Here is a 25,142-nt window from a genome sequence, read left to right as displayed (position 1 = left end):
AGACAAAATTATATGGTTTGGTCAAAAGTTTTGGTGTTAAAATATACAATATTTAATTCTCTTTTCTTTTATGTGTCAGTTGTATAAAACAAACAGTCTGAAAGCTGCTACCTGGAGAACTGTACAAGCGAGTCTTTTCTCCATTTCCTCGAAGTGATGTTATCTGACTGCCGCCAACATATTTTAGACTCTAAAACGGTGTTTCAATAAGCGTAAATGTGTTTAAAGTGTGAGGGAATGGTAAAACGACACAGGTGCAAAAGAAAAAGAAAATGCTCTCTCTCCAATGCAATCCTAATATTTCCTAAAACGGGCCAAGAAAATTAATACCACATGAGTGGATGGAGAAAGGCCCACATTTTGAGAACTGATGATGTACATTTTTGCTTGAGACTAAGTCAGAAACAGGGAAGTACGTTCTTGAATGTGCAGAGAAAATACAAACAGCAATAAAAATGTATTGCTTCTCAGCAATCAGAACATTATTGTAACAATTCAAGTATGTGTGACCAAGCGTCACTAATGAGTCCGGTGAGTCGTACGTTATCGCCGCAGGCAATCGGGTTTATCATTAAACCGGTCGGGAGCTTTTCACCCACTTTTCTGTGAAATCTCTCTTCATCAGAAGATTACACGGGGGGTGTCCACTTTTCATCGTAAGCGTGTTTCTTTTTCATGTCTGTCACGCTTACGATTGGAGGCCGCCCAAGGCGTACTCGGGTCCCTGAATTTCAGCCCAGCTCCTCCTTGGCCTTGCCCTGCTTGCGGGGCATCTTCTTGCTGCTGCTGTCTTCCACTTCCTTGCTCTTGTAGTAGTGAGGGGCCACTTCCAAAAGCCAGCCGCTCTCTATCTCCACCACCTGGAGGTAAAGGCAGCATCGATTAGCTGCATAATTCTTGGCCACATTTCCTTCTTGAGTGCCTAGTCAGTGTGACAAGCAAATATTTTCGCAATGGAGTCACGGAAGAAATTCTGTGCTTCTTTGTTTCAACAAAATGTTGGCATTTTTTTAAAATGTTTTAGCAGGTAGGAGTGACTTGAAATTGATTTGCTTTGAAGTTCAAAGCATTCTCGTGCTAGATATGATTTTTTTTGTCAAATACTTCGTATTATTTTCTCTTTTCTTGTTCTTTTCAAATATTTGTGCATTTTCCTCAATTATTATTTTCTAATATTTTTAGAATTTTACCCATCTGAAAATGTTTACATTTAATTTTTTTGCCTAATTTCATCAAATATTTTAAATTAGTTTTCTAATATTATAAATGAGTTTCTAATTTTTTCATTAGTTTTTTTCACAAATCTTTTCATCTGTGTACTTTCAATAGGTTTCATTGTTTCAAACTTTGGGGATTTTTTTGTAATGATGTATTTATCATCCATCATTATTTTTTATTTTGTTATATTTTTATTGTAACATTTGAATTTGTCATTTAAAAAAAAACATTTTTCCCAATATTTGTGGTTTTTTTTTCATCAAATATTTAAAATAAAATGTCATCTAAAATCTGGTATACTGTATGTGGTATTATTTGCAGCATTGTTTCCAATATTTAGAACAGTATCTAACGTTTTTCAACAATAAATTAACTTTATTTTCATTGCTCCTTGAGGCATCTTCCAAGGGCGCGCAGCACTTTGAAAACAACTCCCGTTCATGTCAAATGAGTTGTGCCATCTGCCAGTTGGAACAGCAAGTGGCTGTACTTGCCTTGAAGGAAATCTACATACCTGTCTCATGAACTCCTTGGTGGTCATGACCAGCTCGTGGTAGATGAGCCATCGGGGCTGCTCCTCAAACAACGAACTGCTGGGGTGGATGTACACCGTCTGCTGATGTTTCACCGTCCTGTAGCCTCCTTTGCTCAGCCGCGCAGTGTGGTAGAAGTAGCCCGCCGTCACCGCCTGGGAGAAGCCATTCATTCAAAATGTCGGCCTTCATATCAATGTGTCTAAACGTTTAAAAACAGACGTATTCATTTTGAAGACACGAGGCATCGCTCGGTTAATTTTCTGCTTTGATTGGTAAGCGAAATTATTATTTACAAGCATGGTTGGTAACAGCGAACTTCACAAGAAGACTAAAATGGCTAAAACTGATCATGCTTTTTAAATGGTCTCACTTTGTGTATATATATAATGCACCCACCTTGCGGATAGGCATGGAGTCACCCTGCGAGCTGACCATCTCCACCTCTATGCGCTCCATGAGGCCCTCCAGCTGATCACGTACGTCCCGCGCTCGCCTCATGGAGCGGAACTGGATGAAGTTCTCGTAGCACCACTGTGTTGAGTAGCCGCTCTCCACCCACTAAGACAGACAAGTACATTTAAAAAAAAAAAAATCAAAGTGGCTCAGAAATGGATTTGGTGGATGATTGACATGCAAAGTGTCCGACACTTAGATCTATTAATATTTTCATTTATACAGTTTGAAAAAAAAAATGTTTGCGAACGCTTTAGAATGAGCAGGAGTTTCTACACAAGTGGGTCATAAAATGTGATCTGATCTCCAACAAGTTATGTCAATTGACAAACAGTCTGCTTAACCTTCAGGGCTTGTTTGATTTGCCAACCCTTGTTTGGTAGGCGGTATTCAAAGGACTGTGAAAGTTTGGTATACAGACCCATAGATACAGAAGAACATTTTTACTTGAAAATAATATTCTATTAATGTCATTGATTGTGTGTTCTATATTTTAGGTCACTTATCCATGCACAGCATTTTTGGTTTAGTTGTGGTTGTCTTTTGCGCTCTATAAATAAAGTTGAGTTGAGTAGGAAATGTCAAAACAAACCCAGATTTTTTTTTTCATGTTTTTTTTTGTTTTTTACAGAATCTGCATTTTTTTTAACCAACAGCAATTATTGTAATTACTAATTAGTATAAAATATACAAACATTTTCTTTTCAAAAGTTGTAAAACAACATAAAAATGAAATCAGGATCAGAATGTTTTATTATACTGCTAATATTAGTCTTTCTTCATCCAGCAGAAGAAACTTTCACTGCTTAAATAAAAAATGTAGATCTTCTCCTTGTTAGACGAGGGTGGACACTTCTTAAAATTAAAATTAGCGTCATTAACTTGCTCCATTGGTGTGCAGTAAGCCATTCGAGGCCCCTTTCCAAAACCAAGAATATTACATGAAACTGTTCCCTTGTTAAAAAAAGATAACTGATAACAAAAAAATAAAATCTCCAAGTGTGTAAATATCCATTTTACCTTGAAAGCGTGATTCAATCAAATAATTACAAAGGAATTAAAAATACTGATTTTATGGGTTTCAATTGGCTAAAAGCGATCACGGCAGAGCCAAATGTTACACAAATGGCCATTTTCTAGCCCGCAGCGTTAATCGACGTGTGTCTATTATAGTAACTCGGATAGTCATGTCAGATCTGATGAGACAAGATCACACTGAGTAGAACTTTATACTCCCCAACTAAACCTCTCAAAGAAGCTCTATGTAATCATCAAAAGTGTGTTCATACCTGTGTGTACACATTCAGCAGCACCAGGTGATCTCCGCCGGGCACCACAAAGTTCATCCTGGCGTTGTCAGCATGCACCGCCTTGTCCTTGGGCCGGTAGAAGATGGAGTTGTTAACCGACAGCATGGCAGCGATTGAAAGAACCTCCTCAGAACACTTGTACCTGGAAGGGTGGAGGAAAGGCGGATATGATGTGAGTGAAGAGGACATGTAAAAAAAAACATTTAAAAAATGAAAATGTTTGGGCAGGAGGAGACTCACTGCTCTGAGGCGAGGATCATCTTGCTCAGCATCGGGTCCACGGGCAGCTCGGCCATCCTGCGACCCAGCTGAAGTCCACAAACAGGAGAGCAAGCAACAAGTTACCTTTCAGAAATATAGGGAACCTCTTCCCTAAAGCAGCCTTAATCGGATAATGTAATAGTACCGTGGTGAGCTCTCCCAGGTGGTTGAGTGCTCCGAGGGCGTAAAGCTGCTCCAGAGCCATCAGAAGCGTCTCATGCGGCGGCGGGTCCATAAAGTCAAAGTGGAGGAGGTCATTGATACCTAGCCATGGACGGACAAAGCGATAGATACAGTAGATCAGCCTAAAGCGATGTCTGTCATAACTGCAAAAAGGTTGCATCATCAAAATAGAGCAAACATTATATAATAGAGGCGATCTTTCAAAGGAATGTTCTGACTTAGGGCATGATAATGAGTTAGTGTCATCAATGTAGGTAAGATAAAGCATCCGTGCATGTTTACTAGTTGCTTAAACTACAAAGACGTCTGGAACACGAGATGGATGGACTTGATTGCATTGCAACTTAACAACAAATTCCACCTTTACATAGACAATAAGGATGAATTTGCATTCATTTAACTGGCCATTATTATGGTTGTAGTTTGCAGTTGTGCGTTGTACTGCATGTTTCTTGTGGTCCCACCAGCATCTACACTCCACCGTTCACACCCACCTAAGCTCTTGAGCAGCAGCACGACATTTCCCAGATTAGTCCTCTGAATCTCGGGCACGGTCATCTCCTCCATCTCGTGTTTGAAGGCCCACGCCGTGTAGAGCCTGAAGCATTTGCCGGCGGCCACTCTGCCGGCGCGGCCTGCTCTCTGGTTGGCCGACGCCTAGAAATCACGCAAGGCAGTGTGTGACGTCAGCAAATAGAACATATAAATACTCATACTAAAAACGACAAATAACATTTCCTGAAAAAACAAATGCAATTTCATCTGCTCCACAAAAAAAGTCAGATTTTTAAGAAAAGAGCTAGATGATAAAACGCAAATATAAAGAAAAGGCAAAGGAATACATTTTAAGCAATCAAGCTAAAAGAAATAAACGCACACACTGTGGTAAAATCACGTCGATGTGTTCCTTTAAGGGGCGGGGTTTAAGAAGTGAGCCAGGAGCCTCAAGTCACTCTGGTTTACTGTATGCTATGTGCAAGTGTTACTCTCATTTTTTTTTTTTTTAACTAAAGTGCCGTGCTCGAATTTTGCCTCGCAAAACTAAATGGAATTATTATTCTTTAATTATTTTTTAATCAACCTCAAATGACTCCTAAGTTGGAGCGCATGCGGTGTGTGCAATCACCCGAGAGCAGGGCATGACGATGAGCGATTCCATGCCGGTCCGGGCGATGTAATTCTTCTGTTTGCAGAAGCCTGGGTCGATGACGTAGATGATGCCGTCTATGGTCAGCGAGGTTTCCGCAATGTTGGTTGCCACCACCACCTGAAAAGAATGCAGCATTCATTAGAGCTTCTGATCCTCGCGCTGGGATAGACTCCAGCTCATCCATGACACTCATGAGGATATGCGGTATAGAAAATGGAAGAATGGACAACTAGAATGTGCAAAAGTCACATCAAAATGCAAGTTCAAGATACACTTTTCTGTTTCTCAGAGACTTTTTACACAGAAACCGTTTCATGCTTCTACCTTGCGTGCGCCAGGCGGCGTGGGGCTAAAGATCTTGGCCTGCATGTCAGAGGGCAGATTGGCATAGATGGGCAGGACGAGCAGCTCGGCGATCTTGGAGCCGAGTCGCCGACATCTGTCCTGGAGTTGCTCGCAACACGTCTCGATATCCTCCTGCACGAAGCGACAACGGATATAGTTTTGGATTTTTTCATGAGGCGCAAATACAAATTGGCATTTGGACGGATGGAAAGACTAAAATTGAATCAAGTTTAAATGTCGAATCAAATTCAGATATGCATGTTCTTTGTCTGATCAAGATTTTTCTTCAGTTTCACTTGCATTAATATTTTTTTTTCTTTTAAAAAAGTGAAGGAGCTGTTTCCAGACTTTTATCTTGGCATCCATTTTACATTAGCAACTTCTCACAGCACATTGCAAATTTGCTTAAATTGGTCATATATCCCTCACGCCATTATTTTTTTATTTTATTTTATTTTTTTGCAGAGTTCGCACAGTGTACCTGTCCAGTGAGGAAGACCAGAATGTCTCCAGGAGGCTGTGTGACATGGATCTGCAGCACCGACACCACACACGCTTCCATGTAGTCAGCCTCTGGAGCCTAGATGATAATTCATATTAAAAGGAATTTAATTAAAATGCCATTAACCCAATCCAGTCCCCTAGAAATAAAAATGGATTCTTCAAACAGAATAAAGAAGAGATCTTATCAATATCAGAGAGGTCAGATCAATATCTGAAGCTCATTTCTAAGTCAAATTTTGGCTTTGAACACGCGGCAAAAATAATAATGGAAAAAATTGGCACAAGAGTCAGCATGAAAAACTAAAAGTGGAGTCAAGTCAAGGCACCAATGTTTTGATTGTTTAATTTCCCACTTGTTGAGTGGCCAGGCCCTCCAGCGATCAACTATATGTAAGCAATCAATTAAAAAGTCCTTTCTGATTTTTTTGGGCACTAAAACAGCAAACACATGACATTCCTCTCAACCATGGAACGTGCACTCACTTTAGTGTAGAAGATGTCCACGGGGAATCTCCTGCCAGGGATCCTGAAGACGGGCGCGTCATCGAAGAAGGTGGAGAATCGCTCCGTGTCCAGGGTGGCGCTGGACACCAGCACCTTCAGGTCGGGTCGGAACCTGGCGATATCTTTGATCAGGCCAAACAGGATGTCTGTGTGGAGGGTTCGCTCGTGAGCCTCGTCGATCATGATCACACTAAAACCAGGAACACAGGAAAGAGAAGAGCATTGCTTTTTATTGCTTATTAAATTAATTCTGATGGGAAAAAAAATGTGTTCTACATTTCCTCTGCCACTATACTGCAGATTTTTAATACTACTTATGAACATCTATGTTTATTTCTGTTACATTGTTTATTTTACTAGTACTAATAATAGTTATTTTGCACTTTTTTTAATTGTCATTTATAAATCGACGTAATTATAATGACCAGTTCAGGAAAAAAAATCTAATTTCACTTCACTGATAATTGATGATTTTATGAGACAAATCAATGAAAGCAATCAAATGTAGATTTTAACAAACCACTTTTAGGGGGAGAAAAATGGCTAAGCATGCTTAGTGGACCGGATTAAATAACGGAGCGTCGCCATACATTGCCCAACCCTACCTTGGAGGTTCCACTGTATAGGAGAGGAAGTTGAACTTCGGATTAATGACACTTTACCTGTAGCTGGCGAGGTCTGGCTCGGTGAGAAACTCTCGAAGCAGCATGCCGTCTGTCATGTACTTGACCACTGTCCTCTCTGATGTGCAGTCCTCAAAGCGGATACTGTAACCCACCTGGACCAGGAAAATGCATCAAAAAAAAAAAAAAAAAGTGAGGAATAAACACACCAATATAGATTTGACTATTATTACAACATTACTTACCTCATTACCAAGCTTGACGCTCATTTCCTGTGCCACCCGGGCAGCCACCGACATGGCGGCTACTCTCCGAGGCTGCGTGCATCCAATCTTCATCCCTCCTTTGGTGAAACCCTGAGAGAGGACATGAAAGGGTTACGACAGGGTTATTACATTAGTTTATTTTTTTTTACTCTTCAGGGATCGTTTACAGAAATATTAAATTCACAAGTATAAATTCCTTTGCCAAATTAGCTTTGTAAGCCAATTTACATTTGCTGTCTGAACCGCAGGTAAGCAACAAAGTGAAAAGAGTAGAATTGCAAAGTTAAGTACAAGCAATCGAAATACGTATATCTAACGTAACACTCACGTCCTCCACGAGGTACTGCGGTATCTGAGTGGTCTTTCCTGAGCCCGTCTCGCCCTCGATGACCAGCACTTGGTGCTCGTTGATGGCAGCCAGCAGGTCTTCTCGATATGGGAAGATGGGGAGGCTGCGGCGGACCTCCTGCATGGACTGCTTCTTCAGCTCCGACTGCGACAAGGCCGGAGTCTCGTCCTGGGGGAATTCATTACGAGTGATTCAAAAACTACAAATCAAGCTCAGTGGCCTCGTCTTATTTGCTTATATGCAAGGCACAGCTGATTAATTGTTAAGTGTCGTTTTGGTTACATGATGGTATAATGTGAACAGAATGATAAAGAGGACTGTTTAAATACAGAACATGACTCAACCATGAGGTATAATTCCTTTCATTGCAAATTTTGCTCTTCAGCTCCCTGTTCAAGTGTGCAAAAACAACTGAAACATTCAAAAGGCAAACATGTGCATTCAAAAGGCCTACACTACTTGTCTATTTGACTGGGCGATGGCCTGAAAAAAATGAACAGGCTCCCTTCTCATATCTACACTGTTAAGTGGCACAAAAAAGCCACAAGATGGCGCCAAAGCAATACATTTATACTAGACACTGTTCAAAACCCCGATAAAGAAAAAACATTTTGGGGGAAATTTGAAACACCACAATCTAGTATGATGTTAACAATACTGTCAAATTTGAATAAAAAAATACCAAGTTTATAAACAGAGACTGGCAAACACTTGTTTGAATGTATCACTAAATATAAATTAAAAAAATAAATAAATAAAAAAGGAGAGTCAACCTTCTCAGCCAGAGTCCCCTTCATAGTGATGGCGGTGCTGACAAAGTCAATCATCTCGTCCTCCTCCAGGATGAGCTGGTATTTCTCCTGTTGGCGCCTCACGCCCTGCTCGCGCTCCTTCTTGGCACCGAAGCTGAGCGAGGCCGTCTTGAGCCGCTCTTCCTCCCAGCGGCCCTGCTCGCCACCCAGCTCCATGGGCAACTCCTCTTCCAGCTCCAACTCTTTCTGGGGCACCTCCTAGACGGGCGGAACGGATGAGAAGATGAGCTATTTTCACACTTTGTCACTTTCTGTCTACTAGGGAGGCCTTTTTCATTTTAGTTGGGCACTAACAGGGGTGCAAAATTCATGCTTTTAATTAATTAATTTATTTATTTATTTCGGAATTTGAGGTTAAAAGAAAAGTGAGTTGTTTAACAGGGAACCTACAGTGTAAAGCTGGAGTACAAGCTTACCTTTCTCCTGATCTCCTCCGGTATGTAGTATCTGTTCTTCCGCTCCTCCAGCTCCTTGGCCCCGGCCTTCTTATAATCCTTGGCCAGGTCTCGCAGTGTCCGCTTGTACTCCAGCTCCTTCGTCTCACGCTCCGTCAAGTCGTCTGAGGCGAATAAGTACTCATCGTCTATGATTTCTGCCTCCAGGTCCTCCAGCTTTTCCTCCTCACGCTTCTTCAGGTAGTCGCGGCGGGACTGTTTCCTCAGCTCGGGCAACTGGCAAGGGAGGATAGCAGGGATGTGGCAGGGACATTTATCATTCGCAACCCCTCATAGCACAAATTTTTAAAATAATAATAAATGAATTAAATTAAAACCACTGGGAACCATTTGAAATTGGGAGACAAAAATGCAAAACTGACGCTCTTCACCCACCATGTTTCTCTGATCATCTTCGGCCAACTTCAGTCTCTTCTGAGCCTCCTCATAAGCCTGAAAAACAAAACAAGATGTTCATGATGCAGCAGATTATTATTATTTATTTATATTTTAGATCTTTTGTCGGTAACCTAATTTTTGCCCTTCCCTCATCACCTTTTTGTCTGTCCTCTCCGCGATGTTTCTCGTCTTATCTTTGTCTCTCAGCTTGACGCGTTCGGCAAAAGCGTCACGCTCCTCGATGTCATGGAGCCGCTCCCGCTCTTCCTTCTCCCACTCCTCTTCTTCCTCATCCTCTTTCTTGATGGTTGAGTTGTCATTCTGGCTCGACTTGGCCCTTAAGTAGTACATTTGGAGTAACAAAATGTAAAGGGCCTGCGTTGTAAGTTCATAATTGCTAACAAGGTGACGTTCACACACACGATTCCGACAATATAAATTAGGTGTCAAGACTGAAGCATAATGGCTAATGTACTTTATTTATTCTATATGTATATATTACGTTTAAGTAAGCGCAATTTTATACGTTTTAAGCACTTTTACGGCCAATTTATGCGGAAAAGACCTATAAATAATTGTTTAAATGTGTCATTACTTATATTGGAATTACGGGTGTTATTAAGTGGATTATTAATTAAATTCATTATTAATTTTAAATTATTTCAGAACCTGTATAGAATAATACAGATGGAGTTATGTATTAAAAAAAAAATGCAAATTACAATTTTCCGACAACCCAGCAGCCTGTAATGCATCACAAGTCCCACAAACACACTTTGTGTATTACCTAGCAGGCACTTCTTCTTCACTGGATGACTCGCTCTCTTTCTTCCGCCGAATGTTCTTCCTTTTGCTCGCTCCTCTGTCTTTCTCTTTGCTCTTCTTCTTATTGCCACGCTGTTTCTCAACAACGTTGTCTTCTGCACTGTCGCTGTCCTCCAGCAATGTATACATGCGATTCTTCCTGTCCATCTCAATGGCCTGGCGCTCCATCACCCGGGAGGCTTTTTCCACGACCTGCTTACGAGGAATCTGCAACACACAAGCGGCATTGAAGTCATTCATGCTTTTACATGTTGTTACAGCTTAATAAGCAGCTGCAGCTGTACCATATTGAATTAAATGGTAATTCTACTGAATCAAACCAAATCGTTCCACTGAAAATTTCAGAGTTATAGTTTAGGATATACTGTCTAAAGTGCAGGTTTTTAAGACGAGTCTACACACCTTATCAAAGAGCTCGTGCGCAAAGGTGGTGACGCTCTGGTCGATGTCGATGGTGCCCGTCTGCTGGAGCCGGCTCACAAAGTCCTGGGAGCTGGTTGCCCTGCGGGCGGTGCCGATCATGAACTGAGCAACGTATCGGTCACTCAGGCCCAGGATGTCATGGAGCCGGTCGTTGACCCACTGCTCAAGATCGGCCATTGTGTCTGTCTGCCCAGTACAAACACAAGCATTACCATCTGGAAGTTGTTTTCTGAACAGTGAACACTGTATCTCAGTTAACAAGTAAACAAGAACCCCCCCCCATTGAGAATTTCTTTTGTCTTGTTTCTGTCCAATGTCTTAAAAAAAACATGTATCTATTAGACCACTCTTTGAGGTCACTTTGCTGCAAGGATGACAAGAGCATATAGAAATAAACAAACAATTGACCCCATTCGTTAGTACATATCAATAGAATATCGAAATTTCACCACAGGCTGAATAAGTAAAATAAATCAATCTAAACCTACCGCTTTGAACCCGTCAAGTGGACCTTGTTTATACGCCCAAAACTCGGAGGCTAACAGCTAACTCACTGTTAGAAAACAGCTAACTAAGTCCATAAGCGCTACAGGCTGTGACGGAAGGAGTAACTTTTAAAGTTTCTCGAATGAACGAACATGAATTTTATGCCGTGAGCAAGCATGAACTGAGAAATTGACGTGATAAATAGTCAATTCGTAATGAAACTAGCTTCACTCGCATGTCTCATGTAGGAAGCTTTACACCGCTCAAGCGAAAAGCAGGACAACGACGGAGGATATGAGTTACTGCCCCCTCATGGCCATCGGCGGAACAACAACAAAAATCATCGTACCCGTACTTTTTCAATAAACTGTGACTACGGTCATGATTATTCGAATACATCCATCCATTCATTTTCCGAGCCGCCTTATCCTCACGAAAAATGTTATTTAACAATAATGTTTAATTGTAAAACTATATGCGTTGCACATAATTTGAATCGTACATTTCATTGTTATAAGACAATAAATAATGTGAATGAATTTGTGCAATTTTGGTACAAAGTACATTGGCATGCGCGTGTGCGCGTGTGTTTGAGTGTATGAGTTTTAATATGCAGAAGTCGGAAGCAAGATTCTTGTTGGTGCCCCCAACCCTGTATAAGTATTAAAAAGGAACCACACACAGAGTGCACAAAACTTGACTTCCAAGATGGGGACTCCGACTGCGGCTCTCCTGCTTCTCCTGCTTTCGGTGCTGCTGCTCACAGACGGCTACCGCCCGGTCGTCATCGTGCACGGCATCTTTGATGGGCCCAAGCAATTCCAAAAGTTGGTTCTCTTCATTAATAAGGTCAGATTTGCATATTAAAAGTGTGTAAAGTTTCACAAACCTCTTGCGGTTTGTTTTTTTTAGTGGTGTCATGTACATTATATTATCTGTAGTGAGTCCGAAAAAAACTTAAAATATATTTTTTTCTTAAGTAATTGTTGCAATTTAAAAAAATAAGCAATTATATCTCGGTGAAAAATACATTTCCCGAAATATTTTAATGTTCGAATAATGATAACAACTTCACGTTACATATTTTATTATTTACCGTCATTATTTTTCTTTGTTTAGGAGGGTTACGTCAAGCCTCATATGATTGGCTTTGGTTCCCTCAAAGTTCATTCCAACACAAGGAATCACATTTTTTTTTATTTTGGTGTACATCTTTTTAACGATGATTTTCGAAATTCTTCTTCTTCTTCTTATTATTATTACAGAACATTATTTTTGCATGAATGAAGTGACTAGACGTAAACAGGAACTTGTCATGTTGATTAGCCTGATAAGGTGACCATTGGTCTGTCGGATCACATTCCTGATTCAATCATGCTTTGGTTTCAACCTCCACACTAAGGACTGAATTAGATTGATTTTTATTCAGCACATTTCACACACAAAAGTGCTTTAAATGCATGAAAGACAGTGTACCAGAAATTGAGGCGCCATTGCTGTATGGCTTGAGATACAATTAGCCATTACACAGCTGCATTTCTTTTTTTTTTGTCTTAAGTTGCAAGCAAAAAGGTGAGTGACTGAAGTGAACTTCCACAACAAGCATGGCTCGTAGTAAATAATTCCCCCCCAGAAAGAGGCCATTTGCCACATTGTCTTATGAAAGTCCACCAGTTTAATGCTTAAACATAGCATAAACAAGTATAAAATATATTTGACCACAAGTGTTAGCAACCCATGCAGACAGAGCCTGCAAAAATACTCGCAGGCATGTATTTGTTTCCTCTGCAAAAAAAAAAAAAAAAACAACCAATATTACTGCAGCTTGGTTGCAATGGTCCTTTTTTGTGTTACACAATACACCACTTACGTGTAATATCATAGTTGTCGACACAAACCTCGTAAGTCCAAATATGGCAAAGGGCAACAGGGGCGGTCCAGTGAAATTGACATTGATGTGACAAATGGAAATAAAGTAGCGGGGCTTAGGAGATAACCTTGTGGGACACCACACAACAACGGAATGAAGGGTGAATTCCAGCTCATTGCAGACGCATCCTGGCACGGAGGTGACAGTGGTTGACATGTACAAGCACATGTCCAGTCTCAAGCCACTATGGACGCAAGTGCAAGATTTCCAAATGGCCATCAATCCCATCATGAGGAAGGCACCAGATGGGGTACACCTGTTGTGTTTTTCGCAAGGTACAAAGTACACACACACACAAGCAGACACACGCACACTTTAAAAAAATATTTGCTTTGTTGATGAAAGCTGAAGTCAGATGATGAGATGAATAAAGGTAAGCCAAACTACATACACACCCTTTCATCGCTTATTTATTCTGTGCGTGCGTGTGTACTTGAGTCAACAAGACCAAATACCACTTCTCTAGGTTGTTGATTTATTCAGTCATATTATTTTTTTAAGCTATATTTTATATTTTAAATGCATTTGTATTTTTTTTACTAGTCATATGGTATATATTCGTGTTAAAATTTGGAAACCTTTTTTTAGGTTTGAGTTAGTTTTAGGATATATGAGTACTGTATTATGTGTGATATGATATTAAAAAAAATGATGAATATTTGGAGAATATATATACATATATACATATATTTTAGCAATTGCTTTTTGATTTTAGATTGTTAATTTCCATTTAATTTTTCTCTAATAACAAAAAAAAAATGTGTACCATACACAGTTATTATTCCAGACAATCATATTGATAGTAACAATATTACTATTTTTGGGCATGTTCCTCAGGTGGTTTAATATGTCGAGCCCTCCTCTCCACAACACCCAACCACAACATCCACACCTTCATCGCACTGTCATCGCCCCTGGCCGGCCAGTACGGAGGTCAGATAGTCAAGCGCAGCTCACAGCATGCGTCCGTCATGTCAAACTCATATCAGCGCTGTTGTCCTGCGCAGACACGGACTACCTGCAGCGGGTGTTTCCCTACAACATGAAAGACACGATCTTCCTCGTTTGCTACAACAGATGGGGACAAAAAGTGTCGATTTGCCAATACTGGAATGGTAAGGAGATGATTGAGGTAACAATTTGGAGTGTAAACACTTCAATGTGGATTATTTTGGAATAATTTGATTTGTGGATGTTGCAGCGAATACAAATGAATGAATTAGTACATTACTGCATGTCAGACAGGATATGTTGATCAATCATGTAAAAAGTAAAAAAAAAAAAAAAGCATGGCAATGGCAAGTGCCGTTTTTGATCTGGAATAGACTCCAACTCAGCCGCCACCATAACAAGGACATGCGTTATAGAAAATAGCTGGGTTGTAATATGGCGTCCCACAGGGCTCATTACAAGAAACCCTGACGTTGTGATAACAAACATCCATTTAAATTATAATTGGGTCGATTTTCCACAGACCCTCACCACAGGTCCAGTTACTTGAAGAACAGCAAGTTTCTTCCACTGCTCAATGGCGACACACCACACAACAAACTGAAATGTAAGTGCCATCTCACACAATTCACAATTGCTTGTAAAGTACCATACTGCATACAAACACGCACAATGGTTGTGATGCGAATCATTCGGTCATACCCTACTCGCTAAACGATAGATTTTTACATAGTAGGAGAAGGAGGTAGAAGGAGTTTTTCTGCTCAGGCCGAAGCCCTGTGTGGCACTTTGGCGCCAAGCAACCATGTTGAAGTGAGGGGAGGAGCTTCTAATGGACATGTCAAAGCCCCTTTTTAAGAGGGTTTGTTAATTATTTGATTTTTTTTTCTCTTTGTGCCTGAGCTCAATTAAAATATTGAACAAATAAATTATATAGACACGTTCCCAAAATGAACAATTCACTATATATAGTGCAGTACATAGTTGATAAGAAGGGATTCCCAACACTGGTTATATCGTAATATTGAGATAATAATAAATAATATTAATATATATTTTTCACAGCCTGGAGGGAGAATTTCCTACGTATCAAGAAGTTGGTGTTGATTGGCGGACCGGACGACGGCGTCATCACTCCATGGCAGTCCAGGTTGACACTTGTCTCTTTCGTTTGCATTATTCAGCTATATGCGGATTGAAAATATTAGTGTTTGACATAAAAATATGATAACACATTTAGGATAATTACAAAAAAAAAATCACATTTAATGAGATGGGCATGTCTCGTTTCATTCTTTAAAAGGGGAGTTTTCAGTTTTTAAGTTAACTTTTTTTATATTACAGTGGTGTATGTTACAAAATAATCAAAACTCAGGAAACCCAAGATAACTTAAACTGACATCACGAGGCTGCGGTTGAAATATTTTAACTTGTCTCATATTCACATTTCGTTTACAAATGGTTTCTGGCAAAAATAAAATAAAGGGCCTCACTGTGTTTTTCCTGATGTCTCAAATTGAAACCACTGGCTGAGTGAAAATAAAGAGGATGTTAGACGCAAGTTGCCATTTCCTAATATAAAGCAGAGCTTCGTTGGGGCATTCAAAGGTTTAAATTTATATGTAAATGACCGTTTCCCTTTTTTTTTCTTCAGTCACTTTGGATTCTATGACAGCAAAGAACAAGTTGTGGAAATGAGGAACCAAGAGGTACCCGGTGCTTTCACTTTGGGGTTTCATTTCACTCTTCCCTATTGCCAGCCAACACATCTGCCCTTACAGAGATTTTGAAAAATAACAGATAGCAATTATTTCGTATCCATATTGTGATTGCTACACAAAAGTAAATGAACCATGAATTGATATATTTTTTTAATCTACTCCAATTAGAGTTGTTTTGCATCTGAGAACTTTAACTCATGAGCATTCACTACGAGTACTTCACAGTATATTACCAAACAAGTGTAGCGGAAACAAGTCAGGAAGTCAATCATGCAAACAAAATATGTGACATTATGACTTACAATAATACTTAAAGTATCTGCATTATGAAGAAATATTGGTGGAATTATTTGGTAAACAAAACATGTTAATTAAAACAGATTATTTTTTATAATTTTGATTCGTCAAAATCAGCATCTTTTGTTTCGATAACAGAATTGAAATTCTACAATATGTTGTTTTAGAATATCAAACAGTGACAACATAATAAAACAGAATATCAAGAATTATGCCATTTGTGCATCATAATTTCATGCATTAATTCTACGGGCTTTCTGTTATGTTTAGTTGAACCGTAAACGTTAACTGGGAGGTGCCACACGTTGAAGCAATCACTTTTAAAAAAATTGTTCCATGTGTTTGGATGGTTTGTGTCTTTTGCCATTTTATTTGTGAATTTGTCTCTCAAATTTCTTTTCATGTGGACAGTTTTACAGGAATGACACCTTTGGTTTGAAGACGCTGACCGCTCGCGGTGACCTGTCGCTGTGCCTCCGTCCCGACGTCAAGCACATACATTGGCACTCCAACTTCACCGTGTTCTTGGACTGCATCGAGAAGTGGCTCACTTGAACGGAAAGACAATGGAGAGCTGTTTGAGAATTTATTAAATTGCCTTTATATCCAGCTTTAGTACCATGTAGCACATTATTTGTCTTCAGTTGTGGGCCAATTCAGCACAGAAATAAGAATACATGGAATAAAAACTCAAATGGCTTTGCAGAGGGGATAAGCATCCCGAATTCAAATTGGATGTACACCATGATACTGTATTGAAAAAAAAAGGGAGAAAAAGGAAAATTACGTTGTTTTTTATCACCTGTCAGGATTCTTTGCTGTATTCGTAAAATAAAAAAAAACAATGACACAATTCCTTGTATAAATAAATCCAACAGCAATGTATTCCTAATGAATGTAAATTAAAAAAAAGAATGTTGTGAACATGTGGTATCTTGCTCTTTCTGCCTTTTTACAGGAACAACTGAACCACATTGACATACAATCATCACAAGTATACAATGAAGTTTTCTCAAGAAAGAAATAAAAGATGTTAAAAAAATGAATATTGTCCTTATGTGTTTGTTCTTTCATCTTCTCAAGGCTTCAAAAATGGAATGGATAGATAATTCTAACATTAATGCAGGGCCCCATTTCATTATAATATTAAAAAAGTGAGAAGTAAGAAAAGTATTATGGAGGCGCAATTTTTTTTGCTCAGTTAATATTTACTAAATAAATACACGATGTGTTGGGGCAGGTATTGACCACGCCTATACTGCCATCTAGCGGACATAAACGAAATGTCAATTATTGACGTCACATCCGTTGTCTTTTTTTCGTTTTTATTTACATTTATTTTGGAGCAGGGCTTATATTTATGATCTTCTGAAAATCAGCTTTGAAGTTATGATTATGACATAAAGTATTGAATACAAATTTAGGGTGCACCATCTTAACCTCTTTTTGGTGGCACGAGCCCCCCCACAGGTAGGCTTGGTGACGTAACCACAAGGTGACACCCACCACCTCTCCTCCTCCGAGGCGCAGAGAGTCGAGCAAAGTTGACTTCACTCAAATCACTGGTGGAGGGTTTTTTTTCTCTCCGCCGGGAGGCTATTGCTCTTATGTTGCTCATCGTTAAATAAGTCACTCGGGGTGAAGACTTTTCCTCGTCCAAGTGGAGCGAGCGTCAGCTATAAAAGGTAAAGTTTCGTTTGGTGAACAGGAACACTTGTTCCATTGTAAAGGTAACGACGTGGCTCTAGTTTCTCGCGCAAACGGTGCTTTCATGTACCCTCGGAATAAACACTAAGCTGACTTGACAGCTGGTTTCTGTCAAAGATTGCGTGGCCGTCTGAGTCGGTTTGAATGTGCGATTATATCTGCACTGGAAGGCAAAGGAAAAGCCACTCACTGGCGTGATGGTTAAAGTGTCCAGACGAACAAGATTCCGCAGCGAGCTCAGGGGAAAAGTTGACTTGACAGACACTTCACGGACTGTCCGCGTGGCCATTAGTCGACGTGGGAAGTGCTAGTGAACATCGTTTCAGACTTTTCAACTCGTAACTCTGTACTAGGAATTTGGTGTGTCGTGAGTCTTTTCCAATATATATCAAATTATCAATAATCAACGGGAATCAGTCGAAAAATCATCGCGTATACGTCATTTCCGATTTCATTTTGAAATATCGTTAATCAATTCCGCCCTTTGACTCGTCTACCACTGATAAACTTGCCACATTTTCAAATGAATCTTTTTTTTTAATTATTATTATTAATCGTACAACAAAACATTTGAATCCCCATCGCTTTATTCAAAAGCCTTATTTTAATTGACATTGGAGTTCATCATAAAACGTTTGATCCACTTACTGGTTTGGTCCTTAACATGGCAGAAAATAGGCAAAACTGCTGATCATTGTATTCCAAAGTAAAAGCATATGTTTGTAAATTTTTGGTTTGAAAAAGCCAAAGATAATCTGTCTGCTTTTAGAGGGCGATCGAAATTTGATAATATTTACTGTTTAGAGAATGAAATCCTGAGGGTATGGACAAGTTGAAGTAAAAAAAAAGGTATCTAAATTATGTTATTTTTATATTTGATAATTGATTAGTTTACTTATTATAAGTTTTATTAATCAATTAATTTCTGCACCTCTGTGTTTCACTTAAATTTCTGCCAGGCTGCCAGGATGTCGTCCCTAGGTCCAAATGACTTGTGCGTAATATGCAGAGGATCTCTTCAGGGGAACCAAAGACGTTGGCTGTTTGGGGGTCAGCACAAGAAGTTGAGTCAGCCTCAGACCCCCACAAGGTCCCTGAGAGGAGGAAGCGTATCAGAATCTTCGCCAAGCAGTCCTTGGGGTGATTTTTTTTTTCCTTTACATTTCAGGTCACTTGAAGCCCTAATGTTAGCTTCAAATCCTAATTTGAAACCGTGGTTTGTGGCTCCAAATCCAAATTTGCCATAATTTGAAACCCTGATGTTGTCTTGAAACACTCATTTTGATCACTAACCCAGTTTTGGGCCCATATAAACTTTGCTTTAGCCCAAAATTTCAAAACTTAATGCGGGTTTCTAATTTTAAGCCCTCATGTTGACTTAAAATCTTAATTTGAACCCGTAACTTCAATTTAATACCTCAACCCCGAATCAAAGCCCCCATTTCAGTTTGGTCAACGTGTATGTGTGTCTGTCCTCCACAGGCAGCATGTCCTCCCTGGCCTCGTTGTCTTCTCTGTCCAAGTCCCAGCTGTCCCTCAACTCTCCATCCAAATCGTTGGACCTCCTTTCGATTCTGACGCACATCCTGGGCGGACCGGTGCACCGTGGCGTCGGACGCGGGGAGTTCGTGTGCGGCAAGTGCAGCGGCGCCCTGGAGCGCGTTTTCAGATTTGACACGGTCATCTCCAGGGTGAGGGCGCTGTCCTCGGAGAGGCTCAACAAGTTGACGCAGGAGCGAGACAGCGTTCGGCGTTGGGTGCGAAGCAACTACGTCCAAAGGCACCCACGGCAGCAGGACGAGGACGCGGGCGGAGAGGAGGATAAGGACGACTACAGGGACATGCTGAAGGACAACATGGCTCTGGCCGAGTACGAGTGCTGGTCAGAAAAGTGGGACACGTGTCCTTACTTTATACGAACAGGTAACGTGCTTCATCATTTGAAACTGGAATACAGGCTTGAAAACCTAACAAAGGTTAGAATGCTAACCCTAATTTAAACCCTAATCATGTCTTGAAACCTTAATTAAAACTCAAATTGAAATCCTAAAGTCAAATTAAGTTAATTTGTGCGCCCTGCAGGTAAAAGGTGCCGAAAGGGTCAAAACTGCGAAGGCTGCGACTCCTTGCGCGTGTCCGACTCTGATTACGAGTCGGTGTGCGGAGTTCCTCGCCGAATGCCGTACCAGGCCTTCTCTCCTCCGCCTCTGTCCCGGGACAAATCCCAGAGCATGCCTCTCCACTGGCACAGAATCCCGTCCACCTGCTCTAGTCCCGCCTCACTGGCGGCGTCCACCTTCTCCCTGAGGACCCAATCCGTCCAGTCTCTGGACTCCCTGGACGACTGCGACCCGTTCGACTCGGCTGGCGACGGCTCGATCACTTCGTCACTCCTCAGGGAGCTGCGACTTTTGGGTGGGAGGCCGATCTGCTCGCCGGCCGGGAGCAAGATTCCCGTCCTCGCCGGGAGGAGCAAGAGGAGGAGTTCCAGTGAGGTGGCGCCCCCTGTGGTGAACAGGTGCCTGAACTTTGGGGAGAATGGCGATCACCGCCATGGAGAAGAAGAGGATGATGATGTTCTGATGGAGATGAAGGATGAGTTTCTGCCGCTGCATCAGCAGGTGGGCCTTGAACCTTAACATCGCAAAGGAAATTATGGATTATGGAATGTCAAAAAAAAGTTTTGTAACTTATTAAAAATGACTTTTCTTTTTTTCTCTTCTTGAATGTGAGAAACTAAACGTGGTTTAAAGGTGCAATGCGTCATTGTAAGTTTGGTTAAATTGTTTGTGAGATGAGTGCAACAGCCCAAACGTTAAATATTGACACAGTTAGTTCCATCCGGGAAGAGCCGAGCTTCTGTGCGCTTGTTGGACAACTTCTCAATTGCCCGCCTGTTTTAACAATAAATGATTTGTCGGAACAGAGTGCCTCCCGCAGGCTCCACCAAGTGATCAGGCATCTGCGTGGGCAGCTTGACCAGGCCGAGACCCGCGTCAGGACCCTTGAGGCCCAGCTGGTAAACAGAACACCTCAGGATGACGGCATCAAGGATTGGACGCATGTAAGGGTTTTGATTTCATGATGGCGAACTTCGCACTGTATTCCCCAACTTGAAAGCCTAATATATGCAAATCAGGCTTCAAACCATGTGCTTGACACACAAATGTTGGCTTTGAATCGTGATTTGAAACCCTAATTTCAAACCCATCCCATCCACAAACCTTAATTTGATACGCTAATTCGGCTTGAAAGACTAATTTGAGACCCTAACATTTGCTTGAAACGCAAATTTGAAAATTTGAATTTGAAACCCTAAGATTGAAACCTCAACCCAGCCTTGAATACCCTAATTTGAAACCCCAACCCAATTTGAAACCTTAACCTAAAATTGAACCCCTAATTTGAAACAATGACCCGGCTGAGAAACCCTAATTTGGTACCCCATCCAAGGCTTGAAACCCTAATCTTTGCTTGAATCCCAAATTGGAACTCCAGACATAATTAAAACTCTAATATTGAAACCTTAACCCTTGTTTGAAACCACATGACTCAATCTTAAAACCCTAATTCTGAACCCCTAACTTCAACAAATCCAGCTGCCAAACCCAAATTTAAAACCGTGGCCATTGTTAGAAACCCTCAAACATCGAAACACTCATATGAGCCCCTAATTTGTTTTAAAATCCTAACCTTAGTTTCAAACCAAAAGTTTCAGTGCATAGTTTGTCCAAAAGGAACACTTCATTAGGTACACCATCTTTCTAACCGCATCAACTACAATGTGCATTTCTACATTTTGAGATTGGGCAGGTGTGCCCAAAAGAATGGCCGGTTATAATACACTATCCGGCAAACAGCAGCCGCCGTGTTAGTGTTGTTGACACAAATGCACAATATGAAGGAATGAAAGGTGTGAGCACTGTGTGTTTTGCCTCTAGAAGGGTGTGCCGCACTTTTTTTTTTTTGCCCATTTACAGACACACACTCTGAGTGGAATCCTGGCAGACCAGTGGAGTTTGCCCTGGGCTGATTATTACTGGGACAAAAGATGCATATCTTAGACTCAGTTAAAAAAACAATTCATAAGGAACGCATGTGAATGGACACAAACGTGTTCAAACAGGTTACCCAATCACTATGGTTTGCATGCACATTTGCAACGCTATGCATATTTCTTGATTTGGTATTTAAAAAAAAGGCCAAAAGTCAAAGTAGCATGTAAATATTCACTCTTTCTCGCAGAGACCCGAATTCAAAACTCCAAAACCCAGTTTGAACCCTTAACCTTGGCTTTAAGCACTCACTATGACTCTGTTCCCTCCAGCTTATGCGTGACGCGGACGGCGCCTCCCTGCTGCCCGGCCTCGCTCACTCCCTGCACAGTCGGGATCGGCTCATCCAGGTGAGAGATGATGAGGACAGACGGAGAGCATCTCTAAGCTCTCTGGAATGTTGTTTGTCTGTGTGCCCGCCAGCCTGTTCCTATGTGCTGGGACATTGGAGAATTTTTGGATAAGGGAATCATTCCTTATCCACTCCTTACATAGTGTGTCAGCCATTTTGTAGAGCTGCTGGAATGTGGAACAGGCATAAGTTAGCCCCTATTGTGTGTATGTGCTGTATTTTTTCTTCAATTTGTGGCAATTGTGCTGCTCCTTCTGATGTTCCTATCTTGGCCACCTGGGGGCAGTGTAATACAGATATAAAGATACATGGAGGCGGCTCAGCTCCTGAGTAAGCCGCAGTAACGTTAGTCATTATTTGCAAAGGATAAAAAAATTAATGCTTGTGAGCATTGTAGTATTACATCAGCATGTATTGCTACATTGTTTTTATTCAAATACTGACTTGAACATGGTCATAGATGCCCTCCCGCATGTCGACAACCTGATTTGTTTATCATGTTCCTCATTTTGTGTGTCTTTCCGGGTGTTGTCCTCATCCTCAGGAGTGCATGAGTGTGATCAGAAGAGTGTGTGTGGAGGGCGGAGGTAAAAGCCACCTAGCAGACGAGATCGCCAACAAACTGAGCGAGAATCTGAAAGATATTGTCAATGACAACAAGGTTAGTGAACTTGATGGATAAACACTGAACATCACAACATCAAAACACATTCATTCATTCACCCCTTGGAGATTTATTATTAAATAAAAGCCGAAACAGGGCTTGTCAGGAATCGACAAGAAATTTTACATTTCTACTTAGGGAATTCAGGGTGTAATTACAACTCATTCCCTTGGCACTACGGATATTTTAAAATGCTACGCACAGTCAAATATTATACTCCATGACTATTTTCTGTCATCTTCACCCAGGTTGCCATGGAGAGTTTGGTGTGTGATTTGGCTGAGAAAGAAAAGCGTCTTGAGGAAGAGGTGGCTTCCTTGAGAAAGGCAGCAGGAGACCGCGAGAAAGACCTAGACACGCTCAATATGGTCTTGCAGTGCAACCAAGACGTCATAGCTGTATGACCATCCTTGAAATATTGGAGAAAAGTCTACATTTCTCGTGCGGTTTCACTCTTCAAGCTTTGTACTCCAGGATCTGCGTGTGGCCCTGGGCGAGAAACAGCGCCTCCTGCAGGAGATGGAGAAGGAGAGGGAGGTTTGGAAGCAGAGGGAGCGGGCCCTCGCTGCCACCATGGAAGAGAAGGAGGAAGTGGTCCGACTCCTCAAGGTGGAGATGGAGAGCTGTATGAACGATGTTCAGGTACAGATGGACTAATATTAATGTATTTCGTTTAATCATGGTTTTCTTTGATTAATATGAAATAAATAAAGGAACACAAATTCAAAAACCTTTAAACTAGTCAATAATGACTTATTTTTCAAAATTTGTATTTTGTTTGCTAATTTACAAATCATTATGCCTTTGCTTTTTAAAAAAAAAATATTTTTCTTTTAATAATTTAAACAAATTTTCCATATGCTGTTGATTAATCCAAAAAAGGATAATTGTGATATTTTTTTTCTTGTTTTAAAACCTTTTTGTTAGATTGATATTTTATTCATATTACATTTATATGGCATTTTTTTTTAATCATGCTAAAAGACACAAATATCCTTGAGCCATATTGTGCCTTTTGTAATCATTAACTGTGGTTACCATGGCGACCATTTTACATTCCCCCAGGCTCTCAGTGACTCCGTTATTTGCCAAGGCTTGGAGGGGGGCGGGGCCGAGGCATCCCTGGCCTCCCAGCTCCGGGACAAGCGGAGTCGCCTGGCGACCATGTTGGAGGAGCGAGAGACACACAGCGCCACCTTGTGCGAGGAGGTCATCAAACTCACGGCTGCCCTGCAGGAGTATCAGAACGTCGTTCAGGTGCGAGCCACTGGGTCCGAAATGAAACGATTCTTCATCTACGCGGGTTTTAATCAGAATGTGATAAACAGAGTCAGCAGGAGAGCTACGACCGCACGACCTCGTCGCTGACGGCTCAGCTGACGGATGCCAGGCGGGCCCTGCGCAACGAAGAGCTGCGCAGGAAGGAGGCCGAGAGAATGCGACACAACCAGCGAGAAGATGGAGAGAGGGCTGAGAGGAAACTGAGAGACAGTCTGGAAAAGAGGGACCGACTCATACAGGTACACATCACTAAACTGTAGGTGACTCAGCAACTGCGGTAATATTGTTCATGCCATGGTGTGGTAATGAGAATCTTGCTCCCCATCATAGCAAATTCTGCAGAACGCTGAGGAGCGCGACCGTCAGGTGGAAGAGCTTCAACATAACTTGCAGAGGAAACGAGACGAGTGTCTGTCGGCCGTCAAACATGCACTATGAGCGGCCACCAATTTAAGATATTGCACTTTTTGAGTGGTACTACTTGTTGTGGTGTGTATTTAGTTCTATTTATCTCCACAGGTTTGCACTTTGACCTGCCAGGTTTGGGTACAAAGCTCTACATCTCAGAACTAGAGTCAGCCGATATGGAGAAGTTTCATTTAGAAAATTAGCACATCACTGTTATTTAATTATAAAGACTACTTTCAATGGATGGTTGAATGTCAAATCAGCTTTTTTGTATGGAGTCATGCACCAAAATGATCTTTTTTTAAGAGCTACTTTGGTCCACTGCTTTTATAATTGGCATGTTTCTGAGCACTTTTTTCTGACCACGTTTCTATGAATGTAATGTCTGGGAAGTTTGTTTATTTTTGTTCAAGAGAATTAAACACTCTGATCCAAATGCCTCATTTTTTTATAATGTATTTTGGAGATGAAAGCTGTTAAGCTTCAATATGACGCCATTCCAAATGTCCTAACGGTCCAATCATCGAACAGGTTGTTCGGTTTTGTTTTGTTTTTATTTTTCGTTTTTACCCCAGGATTGTTGCTATACGACCACGCTTGACTACAGAAAAATAAGGTGAATTTTATTTATTTATTATTTATTTTTAGAGGGAATGACAGCTCAAGTAATGAAGATCCCAGTGATTTTTGATGCT

The 25,142-nt window shown here is 40.9% G+C and overlaps 3 protein-coding genes across 4 annotated transcripts; 2 read left to right on the top strand and 1 right to left on the bottom strand.

Annotated features, from left to right (window-relative positions):
* Positions 1–427: 427 nt before the first annotated feature.
* On the bottom strand, positions 428–11,353 carry dhx16 (DEAH (Asp-Glu-Ala-His) box polypeptide 16). 2 transcript variants are annotated; one of them, XM_088307282.1, is made up of 21 exons: positions 11,084–11,353; positions 10,575–10,781; positions 10,135–10,379; positions 9,504–9,684; positions 9,345–9,401; positions 8,931–9,185; positions 8,476–8,712; positions 7,682–7,870; positions 7,333–7,443; positions 7,127–7,242; positions 6,444–6,654; positions 5,938–6,036; positions 5,436–5,588; positions 5,088–5,228; positions 4,456–4,618; positions 3,924–4,042; positions 3,758–3,825; positions 3,497–3,659; positions 2,151–2,312; positions 1,733–1,906; positions 428–860 (listed from the first exon to the last, which is right to left on the bottom strand). In XM_088307282.1, exons 2-21 carry the CDS (start codon positions 10,770–10,772, stop codon positions 732–734), a joined length of 3,171 nt encoding a protein of 1,056 aa, XP_088163408.1. In that variant the 5' UTR covers positions 10,773–10,781; positions 11,084–11,353; the 3' UTR covers positions 428–731. The 2 variants fall into 2 exon arrangements, with proteins under 2 accessions (XP_088163408.1, XP_088163409.1); XM_088307283.1 differs by having other exon boundaries at positions 10,575–10,777.
* A 391-nt stretch (positions 11,354–11,744) lies between these two features.
* On the top strand, positions 11,745–17,004 carry LOC148328898 (lysosomal thioesterase PPT2-like). Its single transcript, XM_088307289.1, has 8 exons — positions 11,745–11,930; positions 13,133–13,286; positions 13,849–13,944; positions 14,019–14,126; positions 14,486–14,569; positions 15,028–15,112; positions 15,617–15,671; positions 16,392–17,004. Exons 1-8 carry the CDS (start codon positions 11,790–11,792, stop codon positions 16,533–16,535), a joined length of 867 nt encoding a protein of 288 aa, XP_088163415.1. The 5' UTR covers positions 11,745–11,789; the 3' UTR covers positions 16,536–17,004.
* A 474-nt stretch (positions 17,005–17,478) lies between these two features.
* LOC148328897 (uncharacterized) lies at positions 17,479–24,883 on the top strand. The gene is made up of 12 exons (XM_088307286.1): positions 17,479–17,665; positions 18,647–18,827; positions 19,170–19,610; positions 19,770–20,308; positions 20,614–20,751; positions 22,015–22,092; positions 22,639–22,755; positions 23,007–23,156; positions 23,233–23,400; positions 23,824–24,015; positions 24,087–24,278; positions 24,370–24,883. The coding sequence occupies exons 2-12, from the start codon at positions 18,656–18,658 to the stop codon at positions 24,475–24,477; spliced, it is 2,295 nt and encodes a 764-aa protein (XP_088163412.1). The 5' UTR covers positions 17,479–17,665; positions 18,647–18,655; the 3' UTR covers positions 24,478–24,883.
* Positions 24,884–25,142: the final 259 nt, after the last annotated feature.

This window comes from Idiotropiscis lumnitzeri, chromosome 10, assembly GCF_059441095.1.
Source record: "Idiotropiscis lumnitzeri isolate Australia: NSW breed Sydney's pygmy pipehorse chromosome 10, RoL_Ilum_1.0, whole genome shotgun sequence".
NCBI lineage: Eukaryota > Metazoa > Chordata > Actinopteri > Syngnathiformes > Syngnathidae > Idiotropiscis > Idiotropiscis lumnitzeri.
Note: the sequence above shows the minus strand (reverse complement) of the source record. Positions and strands in the feature narration are given on the sequence as shown.